A 21,761-nucleotide genomic window follows, 5' to 3' on the forward strand; every position below is an offset into this window, starting at 1 on the left:
AATGGGTCATAAGCCATATGCGACCATAATAACTCCAGACCAGCCACCGCATTTGTGCAGTCTGGTCAGGAACTACACAGTCCGCTAAGGAAACCAGTGTGTGTGTATTTCGAAGTTCATGACGTCCTTCCGCGACGGCCTACTTATGCAAGGACCCTGCGTGTGTCCCAGCCCTCTTACCCAATTAACGTACTAGACTCACGACAGTTGGGGCGAATTTTGAAATAAAGCTGTAATATCCAGCTATGCAGTTGTTACTTATTGATGTTACTTTTTGTTGTGGTCTTAAGCTGTTTGGTGGAACACGTAGTGCCTGGAAAAAATCTCACCTGGCGGGTACGACGAAAACCGACCAAACTATCATGTTTCCGGGAAAGGGAACACGGGTCGCTTAAGGGAGCAGAGCGTGTTCCAACCACTGCGCTAACCGGTCACTAATGAGGCCCAGACAATTTGTGTGATTTATAGCGGACAGGATACCTGACCAGACTGCGCAGCCTTCTTTGGCCTCACGCTTGCCGCATATGGCATAGGACCCGAAATTTTTATAATATTATTTATACACATGAGAAAAAATAATTTGTATCGAGTCTAAAGGAGAAACGACACGATACTAGTATTAAGCACCAGTTTAAATACTTAACGCAATATTTATATAATTAATTAACATGGTTCTCAATCGCAATATTTGATAAGAAAAAAGCATGTAATAATTTTTTTTAGAAAACAACTGATTGAACAACATTATATAAATATTTTTAGAGTTATTTTACAGCGAATGAATTGTTATGTCAATCAGTCAATTTATCCGTTTAGAACTTACCAATTAATATGAACGTGTGTATTGAATGTCACTGAATAATCGCCGTGATTTTATGTTAACTGTTCACGTACGTAACTTTTAAAGGACCGACCTAATTTTATGCATATATTGATAAAATATGCTGCTGAGGTAGTCTACTGCATTATACGTTTTGATTACATACATTTGATTGTTTCAGCCACGTGCTCGACTGGTGAATTTTCGTGCAGTGACGGCAAATGTCTCCCCAATTCTCACCGCTGTGACGGGATCAGCCAGTGCGCGTTCAATGAGGACGAGACCGGATGTGGTTGGTTACAAAACATTCAAATATTAATATAACTCAGATGTCGCGAAGCCTGAATAATGAATCTATTTTAATACTGATCACATTTCACATTTGGTCTCCCATTCTTTTGAAAGCGCAAATATATATAGGGGAGACCACTGTGATATTTTTTTCTTTGTAGCGGTTATCGCACCCTCCCCCTGATCGATGGTATGATTACCGCTGCCGATATTATTAGTATTCATGGTGTATAATGACTAACGTTTAAATGCCCACGTTAAAAATGGGGTTCCATATTTACACCAGTCCGTCTATCCGTGTATTCTTCTTTTCGTCCGTTGGTCAAGTTTAAAAAGATTATCTTATACTTCTTATCTTAAAACATTCCTATGAGACTAACAGTTCTGATTAGAATAAGCGTACACAAATATATACCGTCCGTGTGTCCATCGACCTTTTGTGTCGCATGTAATTCAACAACCATGCCAGCTAGTGGGATGAAACTATAACATATTATTCATTCTGTCTAGTAGGAACGGAGGCCAACGGTGTATGATTGGAAGGTTATTCGTTAATATGCTGATGTTGTTCTACCTTGTCTTTTGTTAAGAACAAAATGCTCATTAAAGATAAATTGTGTGCCTACGGGGTCTAAATCCAAGATGGACGACACAAACCAAGAAAATACATGTTGTTGTTCCAAAAATAACACAAACAACATATAGTGTCCATGATTTTGGTAAGCTTTTTAATTTAAAGAGTCGTACCAGATTAGCCTGTGCATGCAGTACAGCACCGAAAGTGATTAGCCGGTGGTGGCTGCAAAGGTTAATCTAGAACGATACTTTGCGCACATGCGTGAAATCCCGTTATCAAAAATCGACGCTCACTTGTATTATTATTATTTCCTTACAGTGACGCTGTCGGACGACACGCACGGGACACTGGCTGTAAACATAGCAGGAGAAGACCACTCTGTGTGCTATGACGTCACGGTTCAGACAGGAAGTGACCTGCTTTGCAAAAAACTAGGTTATCGGTAACAATTTACGATATGATTTATGTATATTGCTTTTATGTTACACTTAAATATTGAATTATAAATAAGTTTAAAAAAACTGTGATAACCTCAAAGCTTTGAACCTCCCTCAGTGGGTTTGCTCTATGAATACGAACTCCTTTACACACAAAAAAAAACAACATGAAAGTGGGACGCGTTGTCCCTGATTAGCATGTGCAGACAGGATATGTTACTCTGGGACGACACTTAATGAATTCGCATAAGCCCATTGTTCACCGCAAGCACAGACAGCCGGCGATTTTACTGGTTACTAAAAATCTTCCTCAAAATAAATATATCCATTCAAAACAAGGAAAAAACGCCCATTTTAGTTCTTTGTCCATGTCTACTTTGGAAATATAACTAGCTACTTAGATTTTTATGGAGAACATAAGCCCAGTTTTCCCAGAGCATGGGTCATTTGATAGTGGATATTGAGGGCTGTTCTGCAACTCAGCACATGAAGTTCTATATTATATCTGTACGTCTCATTTGGTAGTGTATATTGAGAGCTGTTCTGCAACTTAGCACATGCAGTTCTATATTATATCTGTACGTCTCATTTGATAGTGCATATTGAGAGCTGTTCTGCAACTCAGCACATGCAGTTCTATATTATATCTGTACGTCTCATTTGATAGTGTATATCGAGAGCTGTTCTGCAACTCAGCACATGCAGTTCTATATTATATCTGTACGTCTCATTTGATAGTGAATATTGAGAGCTGTTCTGCAACTTAGCACATGCAGTTTTATATTATATCTGTACGTCTCGTTTGATAGTGTATATTGAGAGCTGTTCTGCAACTCAGCACATGCAGTTCTATATTATATCTGCACGTCTCATTTGATAGTGTATAATGAGAGCTGTTCTGCAACACAGCACATGCAGTTCTATATTATATATGTACGTCTCAGTTGATAGTGTATATTGAGAGCTGTTCTGCAACACAGCACATGCAGTTCTATATTATATCTGTACGTCTCATTTGATAGTGTATATTGAGAGCTGTTCTGCAACTCAGCACATGCAGTTCTATATTATATCTGCACGTCTCATTTGATAGTGTATATTGAGAGCTGTTCTGCAACACAGCACATGCAGTTCTATATTATATCTGTACGTCTCATTTGATAGTGTATATTGAGAGCTGTTCTGCAACTCAGCACATGCAGTTCTATATTATATCTGCACGTCTCATTTGATAGTGTATATTGAGAGCTGTTCTGCAACACAGCACATGCAGTTCTATATTATATCTGTACGTCTCAGTTGATAGTGTATATTGAGAGCTGTTCTGCAACTCAACACATGCAGTTCTATATTATATCTGTACGTCGCGTTTGCAGTCACTCGGAATCCGTACTACCAATAAAGCAGAGCGACAAACAACAGAAATACGCACGACTGACACTGACGGGAACGGAAATAGTGTTTGAGAAACGGTATGTATATTTTGATATAAATTATAATCATGATTGTTATTTAAGCCTGATTAGTGAATCAATGAAAAATACCCATGAACCATAACCCCCCCCCCCCCCCCCCCCCCCCCCCCCCCCCCCCGTGAAGTGTTTGGGTAAGCGCCACATTAAATAAGTAGACGGAGTTAATAAGCAAGTCAATTTATCTGCAATATTCTTTGTTGCTCGTTTATTTAAATCAACTTAGTATAATATTCATTACTGATGACGTAGATCTATCTATAATTATCTGTTATTCACCCGTCAAGGAACAAAACCCACCTACACGTTACCAAGCAATAATATAACCCACTGTAATAGTATTTGTGTTTATTGTTACCAAGGTCACCTCTTTTAAAGGGGCCTTTTCACAGATTTTGGCATCTATTGAAGTTTGGTATTAAATGAAATTAAAAGAGTGTATTAATGCTTACCAGATAAAGAAAATAATACATTCTAACTCCGAGAAATTTAGTTCGAAATTAATCTTCATCAATTAAGCCGAAAAAAGATCAAGATTTCGATCTACTAACCTCATAACTGCCCATATTAAACTTGTTTTAATAAACATTGTTCCAGTGCATCGTGCGCAAACGACATGTCTACATTGATTGTGTGCATGGACTCGGGTAAGTGTTCCATACAAGTTTCACATGCATGTAAATTATAGTTTCACATACATATATAAAAGGCACATGTCAACTGGTCTAAGGTTGTTTATCCAATAATTTTAAGTTACTTGATTGTACACTCGTTCTGGGAAAAGTGGGCTAATGCATGTACATAAAATGTCTTCGCAGATTAGCCTGTGCAGTACGCGCATGTTAATGAGTGACGTCAAATTCTGCTTGTATGGTATTTTTTCGTCAAAAGGAAGTCTATTCTTAGCGCAAATCTAGTTTATGCGGAGAGTGTCAACCCATATTAGCGGACAGCAATGGCCAATCTGTGTCGACATTTCACGCACATGCATTGAGCCCATACCTAGGCTCGTGTGATCCATTTCCTTGTCTTTCTTTTATCTCAGACATATAAACATTCAGTTGACTTCTAGTAGCCAATGGTCCAAAAGAAAATGCGATTTCTAAGAAAACTTTTTGTCGCCAAGTAATGCTCGATTGGTCATTGTCGTCTCAGGTAGTACGTAAAAGTACCCCAAGTAGTCATAAGGTATACTGCAAAGTACCCGGTTTACGGAAAATATACTAAAAAGTAGATTTGAGACACCAACGTCAATTCAACCCAAGAAACAGGAGCTATATCATAAAATATGTGTCGATTAATCATATTAATTTAATATAATGAGGACCATTTATGTCAAGACACCATCACCATCATTGCCGTCATAATCATGGTCATCATCACAAAAATGAAAATGACCATCATCGGCAGCAAAAGCATCATCAACAGCTTCATTTTCATGTTAATATGGGCCGTTCTATGTAAAAATAGGGGTTTAATGCATGTGCGAAAGTGTCGTCTCAGATTAGCCTGTGCAGTCCGCATAGGCTAATCAGGGATGACACTTTCCGCCATAAGTGGATTTTTGCTAAGAAGAGACTTTCTTGAAACGAAAAATATCAATAGAGCGGAAAGTGTCGTCCCTGATTAGCCCGTGCGGACGCACAGGCTAATCAGGGACGACACTTTGAGCACATGCATTAAATTACTTTCTTATGCATGATTGCACATTAAACGCAGTCCAATTAGCATTGCAAGTATGCGTATTGTTTGTCGTCAGTAGAGAGTAGCTGTTGAAGGATCGCGGCAACTTATTATTTATGAAACATAATTCTGATGCGACGTTGTACATTTAAAAAGCGATAGAGTCTTCATAAGCTACATTGCGATGCACATGCAATATTACTGAAAGCAGAAAATGTCTAATTCTACATCCGAAATTTTGTAAATGTGTCAATGCCGGAAACAGGATGTGGTCAGAAAGCGGACAAACACCGGAAAAAGAGGGTCGTCGGCGGAAGTGTGTCCAGTACAGGGCAGTGGCCATGGATTATAGGATTGCGGGTCGGACCTGGAATTGTCAACTGCGGTGGGACCATTATCAGCCGACACTGGGTGCTGACAGCCGGTCATTGCGTTAAAGAGTAAGCTATGAATTGAATTAATAGTATACACCAATCAAAATCGTTTCACTCAGGAAGAAGCGGCGGGCAGATCGAGCAAGTGTAATATGATTATTTATATTTGAGCCGCGCGCGATCTAGCAAAACGGGGTTTAATGGTTGTGCGTCAAGCGTCATTCCAGATAAGCTTATACAGTCAACGAGTTTTGAGGAAGTCTCTTTATAGCGAAAATCCAGTTAAGGCGGAAAGTGTCGTCCCAGATGAGCCTTTGCGGACTGCATTGGCTAATCTTGGACAACACTTTACGCACAAACATTAATCCCCGTTTTTCCAGAGCGAGGCACATTTATAAAGTATCATAGGCTTAAACTATAATAAGCTACTTAAGATTTTCAGCCATTTACGAACCGTAGATCAAGTTTAAATAGAGCTGAATTTCTGTCTAGTTGTTCATGTCCAGGTCACGTTACTCCAACTCTAGAAAGTGTACAGTGCAATACTTGCCATATCTTTAAAGCATGTTGATTTTATCTAAAGGGCCCCATACACCAAGCACGTTCTTAGACAGTTAGACCACGTTTTGAAGAAAATACAGAACAGGATGTGAACTTGCTTAAATTTGCAGTTTTGGTCAGAAAAAAATCTGCAATATGACTAAATGACATTCATACACAGTTCGCGCTACGTGCAGCTCGTTCCTATCCCGTCCTATCCCGTTGCCAGTCCGTCTTTATCCAGTTCAAATCGGGTCAATTTCCCAATTGTCCCCGTTGGTATACCGTTTCCAGTCAGACCGAGCCCGTCCTCAGCTAGTTCGATTACGTTCGTACGCAGTTCTTCTTTATTCGTTGTGCAGTGGTAACTCGTTCAAAGGCAGTTCTCACTCCGTCCTACTACGTTCTTAGTACGTTTAGGACGTAGTTGCAGCCATTTTCTGCACGGCGATTAATAAAACCGACTACGTTCCTGCCAGTTCTCATTTATGTTTCACGCTTTGAGCCGACCAAACGTACATGTGTAATGCCACCAAGAAATAATTCCGCCAAATTTCTCACCCAACAAGTTCTGTGTCGTCTCGCCTTCTTTCTCGGCCCAACAAAACAGAATATTGCTGCTCTGATTCTAGCAAAAATTGCACGAAGCCAACATTTACAAAATTAAGAGCTCCAAGATTGTTCATGTTTCAACTTAATATCACAAATGATGAATTTTGAGACAACGATCTCTATTTATATGCACATTGTCTGAACGTATTGTATTTATGGTTTGAACGTTGTAACAACCCTAACTCCACCTTAATACGACCTATCCGTTCTTAGTACGTCCATTCCGTTTCCACTTCGTTGTTACTACGTTTAATTGTAGAACGGGATGATCGGAAGAAAATTTTGAGTAGGCTCAAAGTTCTGAAACACCTCTCCCGTTCAACCCCGTTCCAGGGCGTCCACAAAGTTCGAAGACAGTTTGTAACACGTTGCTACTACGATCACTCCGTTCTGACACAGTTCGAGCCCGTTTAGTCACATTTTTCAGAACGTACTTAGAACGGAGTCGGTGTATTGGGGGTATAAATGATTAATTTGATCACATGAAACATTTTATGTTTGTCTGAAGGTTATGTGTTTGTTTTTTTTTTTACAGTTTTCTGTTCAGCCCCCAGGAACTCTCGATTGTGGCGGGGTCACATGATCTTTCTGACGTCACGGGTCAGGTCAGGCACGTGGCGGAAGTCATCATTCACCCGGACTACAACTTCATTTACAGCGACGACATCGCGTTGTTACGCCTGCAGCGGCCGCTTGATTTCAGTGATGACGTCAATGCCGCGTGTTTGCCATGGGACGGTCGACAATTTTCGCCGTCGTCAAATTGCTACGTTGTTGGATACGGCGTGTGGAATGTAGAAAGTAACTTCGTATTTTATTTATATGTCTGTACGTTTGTTGTGATCATATGCAGATATATGTTTCCTATATTTCGAAAGCGTATATTTTTTATTATTTGGGTTCAGAAACACTATGTTATAACACGCATAGTGGAATACTTGACACATGTTTAGCAATGTCCCTAACACAGGTTTGACATGGTTCAAGAGCCTGTATGTGTAAATCGTTCGCTTGTGCGGACTGACTCATCGTCGAAACCATGTGCCACGTTTTATGAAATGTACGCGATAAGTGTTTCTCACATAAGCTTGTTAAGTCTTCACATGGTAATCAGGGGTGACACTTTTATGGAATTATTCGTTTAAATTAAGTCTGTTCTAAATAAAAATCCAGTATAGGCGGACTTGTTCGTCACTGATTGCACAGACTAATCTTGGACGTCATTTTACGCGCATGAATTATGCCCAGTTTTCAAAGCACGCGGCTGATATATTCTCTTACCTGGTAGAGGATTTGGGCCACGAAGCACACATCATTTAAACTATCATTCTAACGAATTGCTATATACCATATAATATCGTGTCTGCTTAAAAAGTACAGAAACCATATTAAAATTTAAAATGTTCATGTTCCCTTCTATACCAGATTACTACACGACGCTGGCCCCAAGGTATCTTCGCCACGTGCGCACGAAGATCGTTCATAGCGACATGTGCACCGAGCTGTACTCGTACAAGACGTACATCAAGGACACCATGATGTGCGCAGGATACACAGGCGGGGGAATGGATGCCTGCAAGGTTCCGTAGTATTTGAGTGATGTTGTTGCTGTTGAGTGGTAGTAAAAAAATACACTTTAAACCTTCACTGTACTAGTGTAATTTGCTATTAAATGAATTATTTATAAACTTACTAATATCTATTACACATAATAGTAATACAATTGGAGAGACAATTGTGATTTCTGATGTCGGTTTCCAACAAACAGTGTCAACATCCATTGCAAACAAAAACTGACAACCTGACTTTTCGAATGATAGATTACATCATCAATTGATCGCAATTCTCCTACAGCCGACGTTATCCTATTAACTACTTTACTTCTTGTCTTACCGGCAATGTGGACATTTTTTCATTTCGTATCGGATGTTTGCCTTTTGTTTTTAATAAATTAATATCTACTAAAGAGCTGAACTCGTAACGATCCAACACTACTTAGTGGTCCATTGTATGCTAAAGACAAATACATGTCGCGTTTACAGGGTGATTCCGGAAGTGGATTGCTGTGCGAGACGGAGGCGGGTCGCTGGATGGTGGCCGGGGTGGTCAGCTGGGGGGACATGTGCGGCAACACCAACCGCCCGGGGGTCTACACGAGGGTCACATCCTTCCTTGAATGGATAGACGGACATACATCTGTCCAAGTCAACAGTACGTTATATTAGTCTCGGTCTGGGAAAACTGGGCTTCATGCAAGTTCGTAAAGTGTCGTCCCGAATTAACACTTTCCGCCTATAATGTTTTGTTGTTTTTTTGTTAAAAGAGACTTTCTGTAAACGAAACATACCATAAACGTGGAAATTGCCGTCTTGTATTGCCTGTGCCGACTGCACAGACTTATATGGAACTACACTTTATGCACATTCATTAGCTCCAGACTGCACAGACTTATATGGAACTACACTTTATGCACATTCATTAGCTCCAGTTTCCCCAGACTTACATGGAACTACACTTTATGCACATTCATGAGCTCCAGTTTCCACAGACTTATATGGGACTACACTTTATGCACATTCATTAGCTCCAGTTTCCACAGACTTATATGGAACTACACTTTATGCACATTCATTAGCTCCAGACTGCACAGACTTATATGGAACTACACTTTATGCACATTCATTAGCTCCAGTTTCCCCAGACTGCACAAGGCTTATATGGAACTACACTTTATGCCCATTCATTTGCTCCAGTTTCCACAGACTTACATGGAACTACACTTTATGCACATTCATTAGCTCCAGTTTCCACAGACTTATATGGGACTACACTTTATGCACATTCATTAGCTCCAGACTGCACAGACTTATATGGAACTACACTTTATGCACATTCATTAGCTCCAGTTTCCCCAGACTTATATGGAACTACACTTTATGCACATTCATTAGCTCCAGTTTCCCCAGACTGCACAGACTTATATGGAACTACACTTTATGCACATTCATAAGCTCCAGTTTCCACAGACTTATATGGAACTACACTTTATGCACATTCATTAGCTCCAGTTTCCCCAGACTTATATGGAACTACACTTTATGCTCATTCATTAGCTCCAGTTTCCACAGACTTATATGAAACTACACTTTATGCACATTCATTAGCTCCAGTTTCCCCAGACTTATATGGAACTACACTTTATGCTCATTCATTAGCTCCAGTTTCCACAGACTTATATGGGACTACACTTTATGCACATTCATTAGCTCCAGTTTCCACAGACTTATATGGAACTACACTTTATGCACATTCATTAGCTCCAGACTGCACAGACTTATATGGAACTACACTTTATGCACATTCATTAGCTCCAGTTTCCCCAGACTGCACAGACTTATATGGAACTACACTTTATGCACATTCATTAGCTCCAGTTTCCACAGACTTACATGGAACTACACTGTATGCACATTCATTAGCTCCAGACTGCACAGACTTATATGGAACTACACTTTATGCACATTCATTAGCTCCAGTTTCCCCAGACTGCACAGACTTATATGGAACTACACTTTATGCACATTCATTAGCTCCAGTTTCCACAGACTTATATGGAACTACACTTTATGCACATTCATTAGCTCCAGTTTCTACAGACTTATATGGAACTACACTTTATGCACATTCATTAGCTCCAGTTTCCACAGACTTATATGGAACTACACTTTATGCACATTCATTAGCTCCAGTTTCCCCAGACTGCACAGACTTATATGGAACTACACTTAATGCACATTCATTAGCTCCAGTTTCCACAGACTTATATGGAACTACACTTTATGCACATTCATTAGCTCCAGTTTCCCCAGACTGCACAGACTTTTATGGAACTACACTTTATGCACATTAATTAGCTCCAGACTGCACAGACTTATATGGAACTACACTTTAAGCACATTTATTAGCTCCAGTTTCCACAGACTTATATGGAACTACACTTTATGCACATTCATTAGCTCCAGTTTCCACAGACTTATATGGAACTACACTTTATGCACATTCATTAGCTCCAGTTTCCCCAGACTTATATGGAACTACACTTTATGCTCATTCATTAGCTCCAGTTTCCACAGACTTAAATGGGACTACACTTTATGCACATTCATTAGCTCCAGTTTCCACAGACTAATATGGAACTACACTTTATGCACATTCATTAGCTCCAGACTGCACAGACTTATGTGGAACTACACTTTATGCACATTCATTAGCTCCAGTTTCCCCAGACTGCACAGACTTATATGGAACTACACTTTATGCACATTCATTAGCTCCAGTTTCCACAGACTTACATGGAACTACACTTTATGCACATTCAGTAGCTCCAGACTGCACAGACTTATATGGAACTACACTTTATGCACATTCATTAGCTCCAGTTTCCCCAGACTTATATGGAACTACACTTTATGCTCATTCATTAGCTCCAGTTTCCACAGACTTATATGGGACTACACTTTATGCACATTCATTAGCTCCAGTTTCCACAGACTTATATGGAACTACACTTTATGCACATTCATTAGCTCCAGACTGCACAGACTTATATGGAACTACACTTTATGCACATTCATTAGCTCCAGTTTCCCCAGACTGCACAGACTTATATGGAACTACACTTTATGCACATTCATTAGCTCCAGTTTCCACAGACTTATATGGAACTACACTTTATGCACATTCGTTAGCTCCAGTTTCTACAGACTTATATGGAACTACACTTTATGCACATTCATTAGCTCCAGTTTCCACAGACTTATATGGAACTACACTTTATGCACATTCATTAGCTCCAGTTTCCCCAGACTGCACAGACTTATATGGAACTACACTTAATGCACATTCATTAGCTCCAGTTTCCACAGACTTATATGGAACTACACTTTATGCACATTCATTAGCTCCAGTTTCCCCAGACTGCACAGACTTTTATGGAACTACACTTTATGCACATTAATTAGCTCCAGACTGCACAGACTTATATGGAACTACACTTTAAGCACATTTATTAGCTCCAGTTTCCACAGACTTATATGGAACTACACTTTATGCACATTCATTAGCTCCAGTTTCCACAGACTTATATGGAACTACACTTTATGCACATTCATTAGCTCCAGTTTCCCCAGAACGATATGGAACTACACTTTATGCACATTCATTAGCTCCAGACTGCACAGACTTATGCGGAACTACACTTTAAGCACATTTATTAGCTCCAGTTTCCACAGACTTATATGGAACTACACTTTATGCACATTCATTAGCTCCAGTTTCCACAGACTTATATGGAACTACACTTTATGCACATTCATTAGCTCCAGTTTCCCCAGAACGATATGGAACTACACTTTATGCACATTCATTAGCTCCAGACTGCACAGACTTATATGGAACTACACTTTATGCACATTCATTAGCTCCAGTTTCCCCAGGACGATATGGAACTACACTTTATGCACATTCCTTAGCTCTAGACTGCACAGACTTATATGGAACTACACTTTATGCACATTCATTAGCTCCAGACTGCACAGACTTATATGGAACTACACTTTATGCACATTCATTAGCTCCAGTTTCCCCAGACTGCACAAGGCTTATATGGAACTACACTTTATGCACATTCATTAGCTCCAGTTTCCACAGACTTACATGGAACTACACTTTATGCACATTCATTAGCTCCAGTTTCCACAGACTTATATGGGACTACACTTTATGCACATTCATTAGCTCCAGACTGCACAGACTTATATGGAACTACACTTTATGCACATTCATTAGCTCCAGTTTCCCCAGACTTATATGGAACTACACTTTATGCACATTCATTAGCTCCAGTTTCCCCAGACTGCACAGACTTATATGGAACTACACTTTATGCACATTCATTAGCTCCAATTTCCACAGACTTATATGGAACTACACTTTATGCACATTCATTAGCTCCAGTTTCCCCAGACTTATATGGAACTACACTTTATGCACATTCATTAGCTCCAGTTTCCCCAGACTGCACAGACTTATATGGAACTACACTTTATGCACATTCATAAGCTCCAGTTTCCACAGACTTATATGGAACTACACTTTATGCACATTCATTAGCTCCAGTTTCCCCAGACTTATATGGAACTACACTTTATGCTCATTCATTAGCTCCAGTTTCCACAGACTTATATGAAACTACACTTTATGCACATTCATTAGCTCCAGTTTCCCCAGACTTATATGGAACTACACTTTATGCTCATTCATTAGCTCCAGTTTCCACAGACTTATATGGGACTACACTTTATGCACATTCATTAGCTCCAGTTTCCACAGACTTATATGGAACTACACTTTATGCACATTCATTAGCTCCAGACTGCACAGACTTATATGGAACTACACTTTATGCACATTCATTAGCTCCAGTTTCCCCAGACTGCACAGACTTATGTGGAACTACACTTTATGCACATTCATTAGCTCCAGTTTCCACAGACTTACATGGAACTACACTGTATGCACATTCATTAGCTCCAGACTGCACAGACTTATATGGAACTACACTTTATGCACATTCATTAGCTCCAGTTTCCCCAGACTGCACAGACTTATATGGAACTACACTTTATGCACATTCATTAGCTCCAGACTGCACAGACTTATATGGAACTACACTTTATGCACATTCATTAGCTCCAGTTTCTACAGACTTATATGGAACTACACTTTATGCACATTCATTAGCTCCAGTTTCCACAGACTTATATGGAACTACACTTTATGCACATTCATTAGCTCCAGTTTCCCCAGACTGCACAGACTTATATGGAACTACACTTAATGCACATTCATTAGCTCCAGTTTCCACAGACTTATATGGAACTACACTTTATGCACATTCATTAGCTCCAGTTTCCCCAGACTGCACAGACTTTTATGGAACTACACTTTATGCACATTAATTAGCTCCAGACTGCACAGACTTATATGGAACTACACTTAAAGCACATTTATTAGCTCCAGTTTCCACAGACTTATATGGAACTACACTTTATGCACATTCATTAGCTCCAGTTTCCACACACTTATATGGAACTACACTTTATGCACATTCATTAGCTCCAGTTTCCCCAGACTTATATGGAACTACACTTTATGCTCATTCATTAGCTCCAGTTTCCACAGACTTAAATGGGACTACACTTTATGCACATTCATTAGCTCCAGTTTCCACAGACTTATATGGAACTACACTTTATGCACATTCATTAGCTCCAGACTGCACAGACTTATGTGGAACTACACTTTATGCACATTCATTAGCTCCAGTTTCCCCAGACTGCACAGACTTATATGGAACTACACTTTATGCACATTCATTAGCTCCAGTTTCCACAGACTTACATGGAACTACACTTTATGCACATTCAGTAGCTCCAGACTGCACAGACTTATATGGAACTACACTTTATGCACATTCATTAGCTCCAGTTTCCCCAGACTTATATGGAACTACACTTTATGCTCATTCATTAGCTCCAGTTTCCACAGACTTATATGGGACTACACTTTATGCACATTCATTAGCTCCAGTTTCCACAGACTTATATGGAACTACACTTTATGCACATTCATTAGCTCCAGACTGCACAGACTTATATGGAACTACACTTTATGCACATTCATTAGCTCCAGTTTCCCCAGACTGCACAGACTTATATGGAACTACACTTTATGCACATTCATTAGCTCCAGTTTCCACAGACTTATATGGAACTACACTTTATGCACATTCGTTAGCTCCAGTTTCTACAGACTTATATGGAACTACACTTTATGCACATTCATTAGCTCCAGTTTCCACAGACTTATATGGAACTACACTTTATGCACATTCATTAGCTCCAGTTTCCCCAGACTGCACAGACTTATATGGAACTACACTTAATGCACATTCATTAGCTCCAGTTTCCACAGACTTATATGGAACTACACTTTATGCACATTCATTAGCTCCAGTTTCCCCAGACTGCACAGACTTTTATGGAACTACACTTTATGCACATTAATTAGCTCCAGACTGCACAGACTTATATGGAACTACACTTTAAGCACATTTATTAGCTCCAGTTTCCACAGACTTATATGGAACTACACTTTATGCACATTCATTAGCTCCAGTTTCCACAGACTTATATGGAACTACACTTTATGCACATTCATTAGCTCCAGTTTCCCCAGAACGATATGGAACTACACTTTATGCACATTCATTAGCTCCAGACTGCACAGACTTATGCGGAACTACACTTTAAGCACATTTATTAGCTCCAGTTTCCACAGACTTATATGGAACTACACTTTATGCACATTCATTAGCTCCAGTTTCCACAGACTTATATGGAACTACACTTTATGCACATTCATTAGCTCCAGTTTCCCCAGAACGATATGGAACTACACTTTATGCACATTCATTAGCTCCAGACTGCACAGACTTATATGGAACTACACTTTATGCACATTCATTAGCTCCAGTTTCCCCAGGACGATATGGAACTACACTTTATGCACATTCCTTAGCTCTAGACTGCACAGACTTATATGGAACTACACTTTATGCACATTCATTAGCTCCAGACTGCACAGACTTATATGGAACTACACTTTATGCACATTCATTAGCTCCAGTTTCCCCAGACTGCACAAGGCTTATATGGAACTACACTTTATGCACATTCATTAGCTCCAGTTTCCACAGACTTACATGGAACTACACTTTATGCACATTCATTAGCTCCAGTTTCCACAGACTTATATGGGACTACACTTTATGCACATTCATTAGCTCCAGACTGCACAGACTTATATGGAACTACACTTTATGCACATTCATTAGCTCCAGTTTCCCCAGACTTATATGGAACTACACTTTATGCACATTCATTAGCTCCAGTTTCCCCAGACTGCACAAACTTATATGGAACTACACTTTATGCACATTCATTAGCTCCAATTTCCACAGACTTATATGGAACTACACTTTATGCACATTCATTAGCTCCAGTTTCCCCAGACTTATATGGAACTACACTTTATGCACATTCATTAGCTCCAGTTTCCCCAGACTGCACAGACTTATATGGAACTACACTTTATGCACATTCATAAGCTCCAGTTTCCACATACTTATATGGAACTACACTTTATGCACATTCATTAGCTCCAGTTTCCCCAGACTTATATGGAACTACACTTTATGCTCATTCATTAGCTCCAGTTTCCACAGACTTATATGAAACTACACTTTATGCACATTCATTAGCTCCAGTTTCCCCAGACTTATATGGAACTACACTTTATGCTCATTCATTAGCTCCAGTTTCCACAGACTTATATGGGACTACACTTTATGCACATTCATTAGCTCCAGTTTCCACAGACTTATATGGAACTACACTTTATGCACATTCATTAGCTCCAGACTGCACAGACTTATATGGAACTACACTTTATGCACATTCATTAGCTCCAGTTTCCCCAGACTGCACAGACTTATATGGAACTACACTTTATGCACATTCATTAGCTCCAGTTTCCACAGACTTACATGGAACTACACTGTATGCACATTCATTAGCTCCAGACTGCACAGACTTATATGGAACTACACTTTATGCACATTCATTAGCTCCAGTTTCCCCAGACTGCACAGACTTATATGGAACTACACTTTATGCACATTCATTAGCTCCAGTTTCCACAGACTTATATGGAACTACACTTTATGCACATTCATTAGCTCCAGTTTCTACAGACTTATATGGAACTACACTTTATGCACATTCATTAGCTCCAGTTTCCACAGACTTATATGGAACTACACTTTATGCACATTCATTAGCTCCAGTTTCCCCAGACTGCACAGACTTATATGGAACTACACTTAATGCACATTCATTAGCTCCAGTTTCCACAGACTTATATGGAACTACACTTTATGCACATTCATTAGCTCCAGTTTCCCCAGACTGCACAGACTTTTATGGAACTACACTTTATGCACATTAATTAGCTCCAGACTGCACAGACTTATATGGAACTACACTTTAAGCACATTTATTAGCTCCAGTTTCCACAGACTTATATGGAACTACACTTTATGCACATTCATTAGCTCCAGTTTCCACAGACTTATATGGAACTACACTTTATGCACATTCATTAGCTCCAGTTTCCCCAGACTTATATGGAACTACACTTTATGCTCATTCATTAGCTCCAGTTTTCACAGACTTAAATGGGACTACACTTTATGCACATTCATTAGCTCCAGTTTCCACAGACTTATATGGAACTACACTTTATGCACATTCATTAGCTCCAGACTGCACAGACTTATGTGGAACTACACTTTATGCACATTCATTAGCTCCAGTTTCCCCAGACTGCACAGACTTATATGGAACTACACTTTATGCACATTCATTAGCTCCAGTTTCCACAGACTTACATGGAACTACACTTTATGCACATTCAGTAGCTCCAGACTGCACAGACTTATATGGAACTACACTTTATGCACATTCATTAGCTCCAGTTTCCCCAGACTTATATGGAACTACACTTTATGCTCATTCATTAGCTCCAGTTTCCACAGACTTATATGGGACTACACTTTATGCACATTCATTAGCTCCAGTTTCCACAGACTTATATGGAACTACACTTTATGCACATTCATTAGCTCCAGACTGTACAGACTTATATGGAACTACACTTTATGCACATTCATTAGCTCCAGTTTCCCCAGACTGCACAGACTTATATGGAACTACACTTTATGCACATTCATTAGCTCCAGTTTCCACAGACTTATATGGAACTACACTTTATGCACATTCGTTAGCTCCAGTTTCTACAGACTTATATGGAACTACACTTTATGCACATTCATTAGCTCCAGTTTCCACAGACTTATATGGAACTACACTTTATGCACATTCATTAGCTCCAGTTTCCCCAGACTGCACAGACTTATATGGAACTACACTTAATGCACATTCATTAGCTCCAGTTTCCACAGACTTATATGGAACTACACTTTATGCACATTCATTAGCTCCAGTTTCCCCAGACTGCACAGACTTTATGGAACTACACTTTATGCACATTAATTAGCTCCAGACTGCACAGACTTATATGGAACTACACTTTAAGCACATTTATTAGCTCCAGTTTCCACAGACTTATATGGAACTACACTTTATGCACATTCATTAGCTCCAGTTTCCACAGACTTATATGGAACTACACTTTATGCACATTCATTAGCTCCAGTTTCCCCAGAACGATATGGAACTACACTTTATGCACATTCATTAGCTCCAGACTGCACAGACTTATGCGGAACTACACTTTAAGCACATTTATTAGCTCCAGTTTCCACAGACTTATATGGAACTACACTTTATGCACATTCATTAGCTCCAGTTTCCACAGACTTATATGGAACTACACTTTATGCACATTCATTAGCTCCAGTTTCCCCAGAACGATATGGAACTACACTTTATGCACATTCATTAGCTCCAGACTGCACAGACTTATATGGAACTACACTTTATGCACATTCATTAGCTCCAGTTTCCCCAGGACGATATGGAACTACACTTTATGCACATTCCTTAGCTCTAGACTGCACAGACTTATATGGAACTACACTTTATGCACATTCATTAGCTCCAGACTGCACAGACTTATATGGAACTACACTTTATGCACATTCATTAGCTCCAGTTTCCCCAGACTGCACAAGGCTTATATCGAACTACACTTTATGCACATTCATTAGCTCCAGTTTCCACAGACTTACATGGAACTACACTTTATGCACATTCATTAGCTCCAGTTTCCACAGACTTATATGGGACTACACTTTATGCACATTCATTAGCTCCAGACTGCACAGACTTATATGGAACTACACTTTATGCACATTCATTAGCTCCAGTTTCCCCAGACTTATATGGAACTACACTTTATGCACATTCATTAGCTCCAGTTTCCCCAGACTGCACAGACTTATATGGAACTACACTTTATGCACATTTATTAGCTCCAATTTCCACAGACTTATATGGAACTACACTTTATGCACATTCATTAGCTCCAGTTTCCCCAGACTTATATGGAACTACACTTTATGCTCATTCATTAGCTCCAGTTTCCACAGACTTATATGAAACTACACTTTATGCACATTCATTAGCTCCAGTTTCCCCAGACTTATATGGAACTACACTTTATGCTCATTTATTAGCTCCAGTTTCCACAGACTTATATGGGACTACACTTTATGCACATTCATTAGCTCCAGTTTCCACAGACTTATATGGAACTACACTTTATGCACATTCATTAGCTCCAGACTGCACAGACTTATATGGAACTACACTTTATGCACATTCATTAGCTCCAGTTTCCCCAGACTGCACAGACTTATATGGAACTACACTTTATGCACATTCATTAGCTCCAGTTTCCACAGACTTACATGGAACTACACTGTATGCACATTCATTAGCTCCAGACTGCACAGACTTATATGGAACTACACTTTATGCACATTCATTAGCTCCAGTTTCACCAGACTGCACAGACTTATTTGGAACTACACTTTATGCATATTCATTAGCTCCAGTTTCCACAGACTTATATGGAACTACACTTTATGCACATTCATTAGCTCCAGTTTCTACAGACTTATATGGAACTACACTTTATGCACATTCATTAGCTCCAGTTTCCACAGACTTATATGGAACTACACTTTATGCACATTCATTAGCTCCAGTTTCCCCAGACTGCACAGACTTATATGGAACTACACTTAATGCACATTCATTAGCTCCAGTTTCCACAGACTTATATGGAACTACACTTTATGCACATTCATTAGCTCCAGTTTCCCCAGACTGCACAGACTTTTATGGAACTACACTTTATGCACATTAATTAGCTCCAGACTGCACAGACTTATATGGAACTACACTTTAAGCACATTTATTAGCTCCAGTTTCCACAGACTTATATGGAACTACACTTTATGCACATTCATTAGCTCCAGTTTCCACAGACTTATATGGAACTACACTTTATGCACATTCATTAGCTCCAGTTTCCCCAGACTTATATGGAACTACACTTTATGCTCATTCATTAGCTCCAGTTTCCACAGACTTATATGGGACTACACTTTATGCACATTCATTAGCTCCAGTTTCCACAGACTTATATGGAACTACACTTTATGCACATTCATTAGCTCCAGACTGCACAGACTTATGTGGAACTACACTTTATGCACATTCATTAGCTCCAGTTTCCCCAGACTGCACAGACTTATATGGAACTACACTTTATGCACATTCATAAGCTCCAGTTTCCACAGACTTACATGGAACTACACTTTATGCACATTCAGTAGCTCCAGACTGCACAGACTTATATGGAACTACACTTTATGCACATTCATTAGCTCCAGTTTCCACAGACTTATATGGAACTACACTTTATGCACATTCATTAGCTCCAGACTGCACAGACTTACATGGAACTACACTTTATGCACATTCAGTAGCTCCAGACTGCACAGACTTATATGGAACTACACTTTATGCACATTCATTAGCTCCAGTTTCCCCAGACTTATATGGAACTACACTTTATGCACATTCATTAGCTCCAGTTTCCCCAGACTGCACAGACTTTTATGGAACTACACTTTATGCACATTAATTAGCTCCAGACTGCACAGACTTATATGGAACTACACTTTAAGCACATTTATTAGCTCCAGTTTCCACAGACTTATATGGAACTACACTTTATGCACATTCATTAGCTCCAGTTTCCACAGACTTATATGGAACTACACTTTATGCACATTCATTAGCTCCAGTTTCCCCAGAACGATATGGAACTACACTTTATGCACATTCATTAGCTCCAGACTGCACAGACTTATGCGGAACTACACTTTATGCACATTATTAGCTCCAGTTTCCACAGACTTATATGGAACTACACTTATGCACATTCATTAGCTCCAGTTTCCACAGACTTATATGGAACTACACTTTATGCACATTCATTAGCTCCAGTTTCCCCAGAACGATATGGAACTACACTTTATGCACATTCATTAGCTCCAGACTGCACAGACTTATATGGAACTACACTTTATGCACATTCATTAGCTCCAGTTTCCCCAGGACGATATGGAACTACACTTTATGCACATTCCTTAGCTCTAGACTGCACAGACTTATATGGAACTACACTTTATGCACATTCATTAGCTCCAGTTTCCCCAGACTGCACAGGCTTATATGGAACTACACTTTATGCACATTGATTAGCTCCAGACTGCACATACTTATATGGAACTACACTTTATGCACATTCATTAGCTCCAGTTTCCCCCAGACTGCACAGACTTTTATGGAACTACACTTTATGCACATTAATTAGCTCCAGACTGCACATACTTATATGGAACTACACTTTATGCACATTCATTAGCTCTAGACTGCACAGACTTCTATGGAACTACACTTTAAGCACATTCATTAGCTCCAGTTTCCCCCAGACTGCACAAGGCTTATATGGAACTACACTTTCTGCACATTCATTAGCTCCAGTTTCCACAGACTAATATGGAACTACACTTTATGCACATTCATTAGCTCCAGACTGCACAGACTTATGTGGAACTACACTTTATGCACATTCATTAGCTCCAGTTTCCCCAGACTGCACAGACTTATATGGAACTACACTTTATGCACATTCATTAGCTCCAGTTTCCACAGACTTACATGGAACTACACTTTA

The 21,761-nt window shown here is 39.5% G+C and overlaps 1 protein-coding gene across 1 annotated transcript in view; it reads left to right on the forward strand.

Annotated features, from left to right (window-relative positions):
* Positions 1-21,761, forward strand: part of LOC127878481 (cubilin-like) — a 47,192-nt gene that overhangs the window by 12,585 nt on the left and 12,846 nt on the right. The window contains exons 9-16 of the mRNA XM_052425007.1: positions 1,002-1,112; positions 2,007-2,130; positions 3,502-3,597; positions 4,195-4,244; positions 5,546-5,720; positions 7,342-7,607; positions 8,232-8,386; positions 8,849-9,017. Of these exons, the coding sequence (XP_052280967.1) occupies positions 1,002-1,112; positions 2,007-2,130; positions 3,502-3,597; positions 4,195-4,244; positions 5,546-5,720; positions 7,342-7,607; positions 8,232-8,386; positions 8,849-9,017 (1,146 nt within the window). The remainder of the gene's footprint in view (positions 1-1,001; positions 1,113-2,006; positions 2,131-3,501; positions 3,598-4,194; positions 4,245-5,545; positions 5,721-7,341; positions 7,608-8,231; positions 8,387-8,848; positions 9,018-21,761) is intronic.

Source organism: Dreissena polymorpha, chromosome 4 (genome assembly GCF_020536995.1).
Source record: "Dreissena polymorpha isolate Duluth1 chromosome 4, UMN_Dpol_1.0, whole genome shotgun sequence".
Lineage (NCBI taxonomy): Eukaryota > Metazoa > Mollusca > Bivalvia > Myida > Dreissenidae > Dreissena > Dreissena polymorpha.